The sequence below is a fragment of the Macaca mulatta genome, chromosome 11 (assembly GCF_049350105.2).
Source record: "Macaca mulatta isolate MMU2019108-1 chromosome 11, T2T-MMU8v2.0, whole genome shotgun sequence".
Taxonomy (NCBI): Eukaryota; Metazoa; Chordata; class Mammalia; order Primates; family Cercopithecidae; genus Macaca; species Macaca mulatta.
Window position 1 is genome coordinate 75,427,761 of NC_133416.1, and position 15,632 is coordinate 75,443,392.

Consider the following 15,632-nt stretch of genomic DNA (forward strand, 5'->3'; position numbering starts at 1 on the left):
GTTCAGGTAATTCTCATGCCTCAGCTTCCCAAGTAGCTGGGCCTACAGGCACACGCCACCATGTCCAGCTAATATTTGTAATTTTAGTAGAGACAGGGTTTCACTGTGTTGGCCAGGCTGATGTCGAACTCCTGACCTCAAGTGATCCGCCTGCCTTGGCCTCCCAAAGTGCTGGGATTACAGGCGTGAGCCACTGCACCCGGCCCCTGTTCTTTCTAACTGGAAAATATTCTCTGCCCCAGGTATCTGCATGGGCACCTTCCTCATCAGTCAGGTCTCAGTTAAAATGTCATCTCCTTAGAGGTGCCTGTCCTGATGGCCCAAACTAAAGCAGTCTTACCCATCCCTTAGAGATCTGTAGTTTTATTTAATTCACAGTGCTTACTACTATGTGAAATTATTTTCTTTAAAAATTGTCTATTCCTCCCAATGAAAATGTAAGCTTCATGAAGGCAGGGATTTTGACTTATTAATGAATCCTCAGATCCCAGAACAGTGCCTGGCACTTGTGAAGAGCCTATTAAATATTGAATTGAATGAATGAAAATAAAACTCCCCTCCAAAGAGGTTCCTTGTCCACAGTTCTCTTGCTCAGTGCATGGTACCTCCATCAATCTTGTTAGGCAAGCCAGAAACTTAGCAGGCATCCCTGTCTCTCATCCCCCATTATCCAACCCAGCATCAAGCCTTAATATTGTTCCCCTTACACAATTGTGCAGTTTCATCCACTTCTATTTCTCCCCTCCTTCATCCAAGCTACCAACACCTCCTACATGGACTACTACAATGGCCTTTTAAGGGCATTCAGTCTACTCTTGCCTCCTATGGCAGCCAGACAGATTTTGAAAACATATATCCATCACAATTCCCATACTTAAAATATTTCAATGGCTTCCCATTGCTCTTGAGATAATGACAGAAATCCCTATGGTGCTATGTTTTCCAGCTTCATGTTGCACCAGACTCCCTGCCACACACTGTATTGGTCTTTGTTTCCTCAAACTCTGCCTTCTTTCTCTCCACAAGATCTTGGCATCCTCTTTTCCTGGTTAATGCTTCCTCTTCTCTTTTATCTTACCTCAGTTATGACTTTTTCAAAGGAGCATCATTGACTTCCAAGAAGGTTTCTCATCTCCATGATTAGGCCAATTCCTTCCAGAATAGCGCTAAATACTTTTATTCTGAAACTCTTATTAGTTTTAATTTCACTTTTTTTGTGTGTGATTAACATGTATCTCCCTTACCAGACTGTAGGCTTCCTAAGATTATGCACCACATCTGTTTCTATCCATTATCATTGCCACAGCATATGGGTAAATCTGCTAAATGAATGAAGTGAGCAAATCCACACTTGGGTTTTTAATATAATTTTAAGATTTGAAAATGCTTCCTGATGATCAAACCAATATGAGAATTCTACCCTAAAGTTTTGGTACATACTGATAATTTATTGGAAATTGAATGACCTACAGGTTTAATTTTATACATAATAATGTAATTTATTATCAATGCTTCTATAAGAGAATATAAGGGGAAAAACTGATGGTGTATATCAAAGTTTAGTGACTCCTCTGCCTACCAGTAACTAAGGGGTAGACACTGGGAAATAACCAAATCTAGCTAGCTCCAGGTATAGTCCCTGGTAGTGCTGGTCACGGAAAATTCACATGGAAGGATATCCAATCAAGTTGTCAATAATAAACTTGTGTACGTATGTACATATGTATGTATTTATTGGTTTGGAGACAGTCTCACTCTGTCTGGAGTGCAGTGGTGTGATCTCAGCTCGCTCCAACCTCCACCTCCTGGGTTGAAGTGATTCTTGTGCCTCAGTCTCCCAAGTGGCTGGGATTACAGGCGTCTGCCACCACACCCAGCTAATTTTTGTATTTTTAGTAAGGACAAGGTTTCCCCATGTTGGCCAGGCTGGTCTTGAACTCCTGGCTTCATGTGATCCGCCCACCTCGGCCTCCCAAAGTGCTGGGATTACAAGCATGAGCTACCATGCCAGGCCAGAAACTTGCTTATTTTAGAGGAGTTGGTAATTAAAATGTTAAAAGTGTATAGTACGCACAGTGCGAGAGAGATTGGCATTAACATTCTGAGGAATGATATTATTCTACTTAGATTACTCAATAAATTAATTCCACAGTAAGTGAAAATAATACATATAAATCCAATTGCAAATATGGATTAGTCACTCATTTTGGCTGAACCAGCTGTGTGTATACAGTTGCCTAAAAGCTCACACCTTCCAGATGGCAGCCTGGATTTCTCAGGAGGAGTATAACAGTCCACTAAGATCTGATTCTCATGAGTCCTCTGACTGTATTCCTAATGTCACATTTCCTTTAATAAACCAATGTATACATAAGCAACAGAAAATAGTTTAGATATTCTGTCACTCCAATAACATTCATTCCATCTGTTACATGTTATGAGCTGGGCTTTGTTCTAAGCACTGGGGATTAAGAGGTAGAGGGTACTCTGATCCCATCTCCCACCTGTTCCCAAACCCTGAAAACTCCTACTTTGTACTCAAATTCACAAACAGCCATCAGCAACATTCCCTATAGATTTTCAACCTTTTCTCTGAATGTTCTCTATTCTACTCCAACCACTTACACCTATGATTATATGTTAAGCCTTGTCATTACTGGTAAATGCAACCTCTCCACAAATCTAAATTTCTGACCACCATTTCCTAACTTTAAGACTAATCCCCAAGGGTGCCCCAATTCCAACAAGTCTTTTATTTTACCTAGACCATCCATCCACCGATCCTATCACCTCTGCACTGTTCTCAAGTCCCAGTGTCCTTCTCTCACCAACTCATTATAATCCCTTCTTCATATATACCTTAACTCCATTCCCCTTTTTCTCACTTTGTCTTAATCTCATGACAAGTTGAAAACCCTAGGTAAATGCAACACTCTGACTCTATCAAGTTCAAAACCCTAGGTAAATCCAACTCTCTATTTGATAAAACTATGCTACACCTCTGCAGCCAAACATTGCTGGAGAAAGGCACACAACCCTTCCTGACTGGTCTTCCGCCAACTTTGTGACCACCAACCTAAAATGGCCCCTTAACACTGGCCTAAAATATCCCATATTCCCCTGGCCCACTCACTCTCCCACTCTCTGAGAAGACTACTCCATGCCTTCACTTTCCTCAAATCTCCAACATCTTCCCCAGCCTTATTCTCAGCAAGGATTTTTCTTCACACGTCACCAAGAAGCAATAAGAAGAGGTTTTACAAAAGCTGCCATCGCATCTTCCTACATTCATCAGCAGTGCCCATGAGTTCAGCTTTCCCTCTTGTAAAAATAAACAGTCAGTGTCTAAAGCCAACCCTTCCATATCTCCGCCAGATCCTAAGCCCTGTCTCCTACTCAAGAGCATCTTTCCAACAACTTTCCCCTCACTCCTGCATCATCAACTTTTCTCTCTCCAAAATTATTCTTGTTCACATACAAACATGCTGTTATGTCTTCCATCTTGATCTCACTTCTCCCAACTACTCCTGCATTACTCTGCTTCCCCTCTTGGAAAAGAAACACTTCAAAGAATTATCTGTGGCAGCTTTCTCCAATTCTTCTCCTCTTTTTCCTCTTGAATTCACTTGCACTTAGGCTTTTGTTCCTCCCTTCCACCAAAACTGCCCTTTTTCAAGGTCACCAATGACCTCCGTGTTGCTAAATCCAATAAGCAACTGTCCTATCTTACTGACCTATCTGTAGCATTGACTCTCCCTCCCCTTGACACCCCCAGGATACCAGTCTCCTGTTTGTCACCACCTCACTGGCTGCTCTCCTTCAGTCTCCTTTGCTGACTAGTCCTCAACTTCCCAATATCAAAAAACTGGGGCTTAGACCTGTCTGCAACTATTCTTCTCTGTCTACACCCACCCCCTTGATGATTTCCTCCAGTCTCAATACTTTAAATACCTGACTCACCTAAGCTGTAAAGAGCCTCAAATCTGTACCGATAGCCCAACTTCTCCTCTACACTCCAAACCTATATAGTCAGTTCCCTATTCAACATGTCTACTTGTACGTCTAAATAAGCTTCTCAAATTTAGTGTGTCCAGAATGGAATTCTTGATCTTCCCCAACTCAGTTAAATGGTAACTCCATTCTTATTGCTAAGGCCAAAAATCTTGAGTCACCCTTGATTTTTCTCTTTCTCCCACCCCAGATCTTACCCATCAGCAAATCTTGTTGGCTGTACCTTCCATGTATATCCAGAATTGAACTTTATCATATGACCTTGACTGCCACCACCAAGGTCCAACCAACCATCACCTCTTGCCTGGATAGAGTAAGTGACTCCCAACTGTTTTTATGCACCAGCTCTTGCTCTACTACTATCTATTCTCAACACAGCTGCCAGAAAGACCTTGGGAAAAAACTAAGTAAAATTATGTCACTCCTCTGCCTTTCCAATAGCTTCCCACTGCATACAGAAAAAAATTCAGTATCTTTGCTATGATTTACAAAGCCCTACACAATTTAGCACCCCATTATGTCTCTGAACCCATTATCAACACTGCTATCCCTCTCATTCTCTCTCTTCCAGCTACAGTGATCTCCTAGCTGTTCCTCAGACAGGCAGATACCCCCTTCACCTGAGGGATCTGCACTTGCTGTTCTTGTCACCTAGACCTTCTCAGATCTGCATACAGGTCAATCCCTTGCCTTTATCAGATCCTGCTTACATGCCACTCTCGCACTGAGGACTTCCCTGGCCACTTCCTGTTCACTTCAGCGGCTTTATTTTTCTCCTTAGTACTAATCAATATCTAAAATACTGTGTATTTTACCTGGTTATTTTGTTTGTCTCTCTCCTCCACTAGAACGTAAGTTCAATGACGACCATGATTTTTGTCTGTTTGTTCTCTGCTATATCCCCAGCACTAAAACAATGCCTGTAACATAGCTGGAATACAACTGCCACACAGGAGATGCTCAATAAAAGTATTGTTTTCTTTCTCTTCCTGTTGAGTCACTACTGACAAAGTTGAAAATGTATCAACAGAAACGCAATGCTTCTAACAGAAAAAAGTCAAGACTTTTGCCTTACTAAAAGCAGGTTAACAGTATCATCCCCTCGTATGATAGCCACGATTCTCTAAATTCTTAACCTATCATTCATTTATTACATGTCTACAATAATTAGTCACAGATGAGATGAATTTTTTTCCCCAAAATATATTTACCTTAGTAAAATCATTCTTTGAAGTTTCTAAACAATCCTGAGAGGTCATTCTTTTCCTCTGTTCTGGGGCTGGAGGCTTCATCTTAGATGGAGACACTAAAACAGCACCACCTGGAAAAATAAAGAAGATGATAGTTTCAATTACACTAAATTATCATGTAGAAAAAGCAGGTTAAATAAGAACTGCACGGTGTTTGCTGATTACCAACAGCTGGAGTAGTGAGATCATGATGAGTCCTCTGGATTCCACCAAGTTCTCTCAGCTTGGGAGTAGGAAGCCGGCCTCCTTTTTCTGAGGATACAGAAGAAGAATCCGACCTATAAATTGAAACAATCTATGAATCTATACAGCATTTCCTCCAGAAAATATGATTAAAAAAATACTTTGTCATCATTGTGCAATAAAATATAAAACTTGTAAGAGAATGCCATTTTGTTTCTGAAAAAATCACCACCAAATCCACATGCAGTTAAAAGACACTAAAATTTTCAATAATGAATAGAACTAAGCACAAGATCAAAAATAAAACTGAACACTGAAAAAATACTATAAGCTATATGGACTATATCAATAGAATAAAAACAACCCACAAAGAAAAAAGTGACTGAATACTGGATAAGGGGGAAAATCACTGCAAGTCAGCACCAGCACAGCAGAGAATCCTTCCTTACATCAAGGCTCAAGTTCCATAACATCCATGAATGAATAAGGGATTTAGATTATAGACAAAAGGCACTATTATCATAGGTGGAGAAGAGCAACTCCCCACAGCAATTTACACATAAAACAACAGGAATTAGCTATTTTCAGAAATCACTTTTTTAAAAATATCATAAAACATTATCTTTTTTGGTAGAATCATCTGATATTAAAGAGCACCAGCTTTTTTCTTTAAAGTCATTCTTCCAGACACATTTGCAAATCTGGCACACCATAAATTATAGGACATAAATGAAAATAATCCTAACTACTTCCTCCCAAAGTAGCCCAGAATTCAAGTATTCAATTACCAATCAGTAGTGACTTAAATACCTGAATCAAATTATTCACCACATAGCAGTGCCTTTGTGACGTTGAAATAAAATCTGCACTTTATTAGTCATAAAATCAAAAGTGTAAACCACTATATTTAGTGACAAAACAAAGTACATATCGACTATGTAAATAATGCTTCTCCATACTGAGTAATTTAAAACTCTCACCCTTCTTTCATCTTGTCTGCCTTAGATTTCTCATGTACATCCAACTTCTCTTGCTCTCCCATAAAAGCCTGCTTGCCCGTTTTCCTGTCCCCTTTCTCCTCATTGTCATCCTCCTCCTCCTCCTCCTCCTCCTCTTTCTCCCTGGGCTGTTTCTGTATGTCTTCACTAGTGTTCTCTGTATCCCAAGCCAGCCGCCTTCTAACAGGTAGAGTGGGAGGTGACACGCCCAATTTCTCCGTGGTATTTTTCTGGGGCTGTTCTTCCACGATCTTTCTTTTTTCTTCTGGTTCTGTAGAAGGACATTTCTGCAAAGTCTTATGGCTTGTAGTATCTCTGTGTTAACAAAATCAGTTTTATTTTAAATGTGAATAGTCTGCACTTTCCTAATCTACACCAATTTTAATGAGTCCATCGTTTCCTTCTTCTGTTCACAACTACACGTTTTCCATAGATATTGCCTTGCTCAGGTATTGAAGAAGGAAATCTAATTTGTTTTATAGTAAAATAAATCAAAGTTATAATCTGGAGTTTCTATTAAAATATTCCAAAATGCATTTATCTTCTTTTACTCCTACCTTCACATATGCTTGTGTACATCTAATCTGCTGACACAAGTCATACCTAGCCCTAAACTGGCATTTACACACATAAACTAGGATCCCATGGTCTAAGTTCTTCAATTACTTTCGCTTACAAATAGTTACATCATGTTCATTTAAACCCAAAACAGCAAAGCGCTCTTCCATAAAATCAGCAGTCAAGTTCTGAATCAGCCACAAAAATCCATCAATGAATGATAATAGGTATGCATTAATAGCTTACAGTCTCTACGTTTTTATTGTTGTTGACTTTCTTTTCACCTTCTAAAGGTCTTTTTACATCTACCATATAATCATCCCTACTCTGCTATTAATTGTCAAAAAAAATATTATAAAAATCTAGCCTTCCAGATTTACATTATGTGGTATTTATACACAAATAAAGCAATCTATATTGCTTTATTTTTCACAGAGAATAAAAATGAAATAAATGGCTGCCACATTTCCATTTGACTGGAGACAAATTTTGAGTAGTCAGGTCATTTTCCTATGACATTCTATGATCTATATAATTGTCAACAAACTTTTTTTGCCATCCACAAAGAATATCTTACCCAGCAAGATCTAATGCTCTGATGTTGCTACTAATGGTTCCTTCTGAGCTTGTAGTTGAGGAGACATCCCAACAGCAGTTGCTATCAGACAGAATCTGATTCAGGTGGTCCCGAGAAAAATGTGTCCCCTGAACTCGCTTCCTATAAAACTCAGCCTTTTCTCGGAGTTCTTTAACCTATACAGGAGAGTTCAGACATCATATACTATTGTAAATGCTTCTTTACAAATAGCACCAAGTAGCATATCAAAGACATTGAACAAATACAGCCAGGGACCAAGGACAAAGGAAGGCAAAATTAGCCACATACAGTCATCAGACTTTGTGCATTTAAGCAAAAACGAAAACAATCAAGCTAAAGCACGATGCAGCTGTTTTATTTCAGACCAGCAGGCAGGGAGAAATTTACAGCAGCTAAGAAAAATATTGACATCTACTTTTTATTCCAACTGAAATTACACAAGTAATCTATGCATTATAGTTTTTAAAAACTCAAAAGCAACCAACCTCGGCATACCACATGGCATTTAGAGAACCCTAGAGAAGGAATACAGAAACACACTTAATGATAGGTTAATGCCATAACTGAGTATTAATGGAACCAATGAAACACATTATTCTCCCTTCTAGATATCTACCAAACTTGTCAATCAATATTTCTTAGTATATTAAGTAATTAGTTCAGTAACCAAGATAGCTTATTATTATCTTGAAAACGAGCCACATTCTTGCATGGCTAGGATGCTGCTGATGACAGATAAATTAGGCAATCTAATTATTATTCCTATTTCCCCACCTCTGGAAGGGTGCTTACACGCCAGAAATCCCTAACCCAGCTTTATTTCATGGCTTTGCATACAGCTACTACTGCTACAGAAGCCCTCACTGGGAGAGTTATGAGGTTATGAGGCTTCCCTCTCCAAACTCCTCAATGTTCCCTTGGAATCAGCAAAATCTCTACTTAAAAAAAAAAAGTACTAAATATAGAATTTAAAATAATAGCCCATAAAATCATAATAGAAATATGTTCAACAAAGTGACAGTATAAAAAAAGTTCTGATGAATAATAAAGTGATATGAATTCTTTAATATGCAAGTAACATTTTCTGATGAAAAGGAGCCTTTATACCCATTTGAAACCTTTCACTTTATACATCATACTGCCACCTGCTGGCTTCTGCAAGTACAATTCCACAATGTAAAAAAAATTAAGTTGAAGTTTTACCCTTAAAATTCTGTTCAATAGCTTTATTTATTCTCGAAAAACACTAATTTTTTTTTTTTATCAAGACAGAAAATCTTTATTCTAGAACTGCTTTTCTTTCAGGGCAAAAAAAAGCAAACAATGAAACAGCAACGTAAACGTAATTGTAGAAACATATTCTCAGCTCCTTAACAAGGTACGATTTTGAATGCAGAGATGAAAGTGTTACAACTCTAGGGAATTGGCAAAAGCAAAAGACAGCACCTACATGGCATAAGAAACCATATAATGCCAACAGAGTCCTACTCTAGTGAACCATACCTGAAAAAAAAAATCCTAAAGGATAATTTGAAATATTTTCTTCACTGCCAGCAACAACAACAAAAAAAACCTTTGTTCATCTATCATTTCTATCAACTCCTATAACGTTAAAGAAAATTTCTAGCAGTGGTTTTTGCATTTAACAGGTAGAAGTGAGGTACATGAATTAACTCTACTGAACTTCTAACCAGGGTATTCTGAATGCACAGGAACCTTGTTATAAAGTGCCTCCATATACTCCAGATTTTATTGCCAATAAGTGCCCCCATGTTTCAAATGTTTCATAGCCACTCCATCACCTACATGCTTTAGCATCACTTCCTCCTCTGTGTTCTCAGAATTCTTTGTGCACATTCCCATTAATACATATTCAATTTTACTGGAATTAATTGCACATGTCCTCCTCGTCCATCAACCTATGAACTTCTTGAGGTGAGGTAAAATGTAGCACTTAAGCACTGAGTCCACAACCTGTCCTGAGTGCAGACTAAGTGGTATGCCTGAGCTAACCATGGCAGCCAAAGATAAGCAAGAAACTCCCTGCCCTCAGTGAGCTCACAGTCTGAGACAGGAGGTCAACCTGTACATAAATTATCATAATATTGATGGGGGTCTATGCCATAATAAACAAATGAAATGTAAATTGAAGGAGTGCTTCAAAAGGGGGACCAATTGGTCCTGCACTGTGTTGGGTAGAGTGGCGGGACTGTGTAGGTGGAGGGGGCAGCAGAGGAAGCTGCTCCTATCCATGCATGATGAATGAAAGAATGGATGAATACTCTCCATGTACACAGTCATCCAGTTTTATTTGACATCAACTTTATTTAGAAAGGAGGGGGAGAGGATACTTCATAAAAATTCTGTAGAACTTTGATTTATTCAGTTCTATTTGTTACTGACATTTAAAACTAAATGCTTTAAATTTACTATATCAATAATCTTTATTAATAATCTTAGTGCTATTATATTTTACAAATATATGATTTTAAATATCTATAACCCTAAACTAAGATGAAAAATTAGAAGGCTGACATTTTCCAAGGTAGTATGTTCTACTAAAAAGAAGAGGAAAAAAATGAATGGCATGAACTCAATGTTAAATAGAACAATCCCTACAGCCAACAACTAGAGCCACTAAAAAGGACAGAAATAAACCATTCCCATCTCAAAACAACATACACGCACCTTTCTGGGTCAAGTAATGCCATCATATTATATGATATGATATAATTATAAGTAAAAATGTTTTCTTTTCTTTTTCTTTTTTTTTTTGAGACGGAGTCTCGGTCTGTCGCCCAGGCTGGAGTGCAGTGGCCGGATCTCAACTCACTGCAAGCTCCGCCTCCCGGGTTCACGCCATTCTCCTGCCTCAGCCTCCCGAGTAGCTGGGACTACAGGCGCCCGCCGCCTCGCCCGGCTAGTTTTTTGTATTTTTTTTTTTAGTAGAGACGGGGTTTCACTGGGTTAGCCAGGATGGTCTCGATCTCCTGACCTCGTGATCCGCCGGTCTCGGCCTCCCAAAGTGCTGGGATTACAGGCTTGAGCCACCGTGCCCGGCCAAATGTTTTCTTTTCTGAATTTCTTTGTGCAAATTAAGAGTTCAATTAAATTATTTAAAACATATGCAGAAAATTCAAACTCAAGAAACTGGGGATAAAAACTCTTTTTACTCAAAAATCATCCCCCCAAAATGAGGGGTCACTTTATACCTAGTCTTTACAATGTCTATCAACTTATAGGACAGCTCTCAAATGCAGGACTTTATCTTGAAACACAGTCCTATTTGTGGAAGACACATTAGAATAAAACCACCTCAACCAATCGATGATGAAAAGATTACCTAACAATTAAGAAAAAAAGAAATTTAACATAGATTAAGTATTCTGAGGATAGAACCTAAAAAATTGTAATTGCTGACTATTAAGAAACAATCCCTTAAGTGAGCATTTTAAAAAGCAATAGTCAAGTGGTTATTGTAATGGAGATGACCAATACACAACCACTGGGCAAATAAAACCAACCACCCTAATGCTCTATGAGAGGTAACTGGGACTTAGCATAGAATTTCCAGTGACTATAGACTATTAACATATTCAAAAAGTACATCTCAAACATAGAAAGAAATGAAGATGATATATGGACTCAAAAACTAATGTGACTCAAAAAGTGAGTTAATATTCCAACAACGAAGTCACTTATGACTTTGTTAGTCGTAAGTGTTGGAATGTTAGGAGTGGGAAAATGAAGGAGTACTGTACCTTATATTTAGGAACCTCATAATCAGCTGCCTATAGTAAATGACTTCCAAGAGATCTAAGTAAAACATGGCCCATATTAAATGCCTATAACCTGGTCAACTAAAACTGTTATCATCAATGATCACTGACTTCTTAGCTAAAAATTCTTATTCTTTTCTAACTTCAATTTACTTTCTGAATTATTTTTCTCAAAGAAATTAAGGCAAACTATACCACTAATTTAAATATTTACAACCACCAATATAGTCTTTAATAAGCAAAAAAAGCAACATTACCAAGATATCATAATAGGAAACCTTGAAAAGTCTATTGACAACAACAATGTTCTTGTCCATCAAGGCAGGATAAGGAATCTCATCTTACTATTACTTCAGTTTTAACAAATCTTCTCAATTAGATGTTTAGTTCTGACGCCTAAACTCATCTTAAAGAAATTGCTTCTTGGTCTTTTGGCCAAGATCGAGTGTAGAAATCTCAGAGAAAACACAGTCTTCCAAAACAAAGAGTTTCTCATAACCTCAACCTAGTGTCATGCCTAAACACAACAGGCCAGCAGCTGACACCGATTTACTGGCCACACACTGTTCTGCCTCTGTCCTGCTTTTCCTCACTCCCACTATCAGATTCCTCAGTCAGGGAGATCTTTGCCAAGACTTGGGATGGTCACAAACTGCTCAAGAGTTTAGCTGACTCACTGCCTTTCTTCCATCATGGGTGCTTTCGACGCTCCTAGTTTTAACTTGATTTCACTAAGGGGACTATATGAACATTGCCCCAGATAATATCTGGGACAGCTTTGAGCTTTGTCTTTTACTTGCCTGTGCTGTCTTCAAGATATGCTCAAATAGAGAAGTAGAAAGCAAAAGAGTGGCCACGGTGGAAGGAATCAAGTGACCTCCTGAAACAATATGCAGACAGCATGACAGTCACTAGGACATGTGTCTGGGAGTTGCAGTTCAAAGAACCAGCAGCTCAGAGCACTGAGCACCGAGCACCGAGCACCGAGCACCAGCCCTTTCCCCCAGAGGCTGATTACACATAATTGTGGGCCATGGTTTTAAGTAATGAGCTAAATAAAAGACCCATTCCCCATCCAAATTATCCTTCTGTTTACAATGACAGGGGGAAGTGGGATGTTTACTAATGTCTAATCTAAACAGAAACATTTTAATGTAGCTTGTTCTCTCAGAAAAGTTAAAAAAAAGTCAAGATACGATTTGAAAGATGCTAATACAATAATAAAAATGTTCCATTCTCTATCCTTTGAGTATAAGAAGCTAGTACTAAAGTAGCACTTCTCAACTCTAGAATTACCCTTCCCCTCAAACCTATCTTCAGATCCCCAGTTTCTCCCACATTAGAGTACCCCAACCTGTAGCTCACACCACTAACCACATAAGCTGTATCTTTCTTTTGCCTACAAACTGTAAGAGTACACACTGACAATGGGCATCACTATCAGACAAATTATTTAATCTTCAGTTGAGAGAGTGGAGGTCTGAAAGTTATGAAATAATCGAATCTATAATGATACAATTCTATAAATTCAATCTATTAACACAATCAAATGTTTGATGGTAAAAAGTGTTAACTTAAAAGACCTCAATGAATAGTAATTGCTGAAGAGCCAGTGGCATTAAAAAAAAAACACACTGATAATTTACATCCTAATACATAAGTTCCTGATACTATTAGTGCTATTATTATATCATACTTCTTTAAATTGTGGTCTCTATTACCAAATGGAACTCATTGTGAAATTAAAGTGTTAATAGAGGCTGAAAGAACATGTGGGCTTATTGAGCTCACGTACACTCACCTGATTTGGCATGTTTCCCTTCACACGTGTCCAAGCCCCAGCTTTATATAAATACTGAGCTGGGCTCAGAAATTTTGCTCTATATTCGGAATTCACCTTCCTAATAGGAATGAAATGAAAGTAAATATTTCACTATGTTGATCACTGAAATACTATATTTTCCTATTAAAATACATACCCAAGTCTTTGATGTTTCCAAGGAGTAAGCTTCTTTTTAGGCTGGTGTAAGTCTTTTAATTCCATCTCTGCTTCCAATTTTAAAGGATCGTCTATTTCATTACTCTGAAATGGAAATAATTTAAGCTTTTTATGCTTAAAATGTTACACATTAAAGTGAAAACATGGATGTTATAAAGTTAGACTTGAATATTTAATGACATTTCTATTTTTAGAAGCTTTAGATACTGAAGAAAACAAAAATAAGAAATCAACAAACAAGTTTTGAAATTTTTATTATATTTGGTTAGTTATTTTTGAAGTTTAGCTGAGGATATAGCTTCATTTTCTAACAATAAAGATTTTAGATCTTTGGCTAAGGAAGAAAATTTTTAAGTTAACAAATACATATCTAAATAATGTTACCATACACTGAACTTGATATTCTAAATTTACAATTGCATTACAGTAATTAAACATAGGATCCTGATGAATTAGTTACCAAATCGCTTTACTGAATAACAATTCTGTTTTTTTCTCCGATAATATCATAGGTCTAATATATGTGTGTATATAAATCATTTTACTTTTAGTCATATTTACTTATAACTTTATACTATTTTTAGGACCCATAAAATATCAGGTATCAACATTCCAGGAGATTAAAAAATAGTATTTATACCCCAATTACCTGTAATTTATAATCATGTTAGCCTGATTCTGCAGCTTAAATGGCTGTAATATCACACAGAAGCTGTTGTTTGTATATTCTGAGGTAGATCATATGAATTATACTGGCCATAATCTGGCATGCTAACACTTTGGTTTAAACTACTTGTGATGGCCAGGTGTGGCAGCTCACGCCTGTAATCCCAGCACTTTGGGAGGCCAAGGTGGGCGGATCACCTGAGGCTAGCAGTTCGAGACCAGCCTGGCCAACATAGTGAAACCCCAATTCTACTAAAAATACAAAAATTAGCCAGGCATGGTGGCATGCACCTGTAGTCCCAGGTACTCAGGAGGCTGAGGCAGGAGAATTGCTTGAACCTGAGAGGCAGAGGTTGCAGTGGGCCAAGATCATGCCACCGCATTCCAGCCTGGGTGACAGAGCAAGACTCCGTCTTGAAAAAATAAATAAAAATAAAATACATGTGAGTATGTATGTGTTTAATTCCCATAACTTAAAACAAGTATTTCTAGCACTACTGTTACCCCAGGAAGTTACTATAAATCCAGTCATTTGATATTAAACTTACTAGACTTTGATATTAACCGTATTAGACTTACCTCCTACACTGTTAAGTACTCAACATGCTGTATCATTTTTATTTATGTCTGTCTCCCCACTAGCCCAAGAGCTGCTTGGGGCTATTTGTCAGCCTTGTATTCTCAGTACCAACCCACGTCTGCTCCTAGTAGCTGGCTCAATGAACATTTGATGAACAAATGAATTAATGAACTAGTGAAAACTAAAAACTCCCAGGTGGTAGTAAGCAAAAGAAAATGTGGAGAATCTAAAATAATGGAGATTTTGTTTGGTAAGGTTAAAAGTTGATGAATACCTTCTTTTCAGGAGATACTGTTTCAAGATTTCTGTTTTCTCTCAAATCATTTCTTAATTTTGGTTCTTTCACTGGAGATAAACCCTTGAAATTTCTTTTGTATTCAGTTTCATGGATGACTGAGTTACCTTTGAATGGTGGAGTAAACTGGCTTTTATTGTGGAAAACCTTAAAACAAAAATTATCTTAGTTTAGTTTTGTTCATTAAATATGCAGAACTTCGGTCTTCAATTACTTAACAAAACATACATAAAGTTGAATTACAGGACAAAAAAAATAGCAAAGTTATATATGATTTTAATTTCATTTCACATATATTATTAACATCCAAAGGTCAACTTTATATACTCATTACCATGTTTTGAATAATAGTTTTATAATCAAAATATAGCTTATAACCAAAATAAATATTGGCATATTTTCATATGACACAGACAGTAGCTTTAAGGCAACTCTGTTGTCAGTTCTACAGGTTTTTTTCTTCCTCCCTGACATGATTTTTTTTATTCCTGCCTTAATAGAAAGTTCTTGACATTTTCGAACACCCAATATGTTGAATTTGTTTAGCTTTTCTTCCCTTGGCTTATTTTCAGCACATTTTATTAAGGCAAAGAAGATGTTCTGAGCAATTACTACACTTGTATTGTTAAATGTTTCCTTTTATCCTATTTCACAGTATGGTTTCTATTTCACAGCATATTACTACTGATTACAAGGAAAGCAAATGGAAAAGACA

General features: G+C 37.5%; 1 protein-coding gene across 12 annotated transcripts in view; it reads right to left on the bottom strand.

Moving 5' to 3' along the window:
• Positions 1 to 15,632, bottom strand: part of MDM1 (Mdm1 nuclear protein) — a 38,624-nt gene that overhangs the window by 14,104 nt on the left and 8,888 nt on the right. For 6 of the 12 annotated variants that reach the window (XM_077954694.1, XM_002798670.4, XM_015152230.3 and 3 more), the window contains 8 exons: positions 14,897 to 15,064; positions 13,357 to 13,460; positions 13,179 to 13,278; positions 8,084 to 8,113; positions 7,578 to 7,753; positions 6,425 to 6,757; positions 5,427 to 5,539; positions 5,223 to 5,332 (listed from right to left, as the gene is read on the bottom strand). In XM_077954694.1, coding sequence (XP_077810820.1) covers positions 5,223 to 5,332; positions 5,427 to 5,539; positions 6,425 to 6,757; positions 7,578 to 7,753; positions 8,084 to 8,113; positions 13,179 to 13,278; positions 13,357 to 13,460; positions 14,897 to 15,064 — 1,134 coding nt within the window. The remainder of the gene's footprint in view (positions 1 to 5,222; positions 5,333 to 5,426; positions 5,540 to 6,424; positions 6,758 to 7,577; positions 7,754 to 8,083; positions 8,114 to 13,178; positions 13,279 to 13,356; positions 13,461 to 14,896; positions 15,065 to 15,632) is intronic. The other 6 variants (XM_077954695.1, XM_077954693.1, XM_077954692.1 and 3 more) reach the window with 1 other exon arrangement.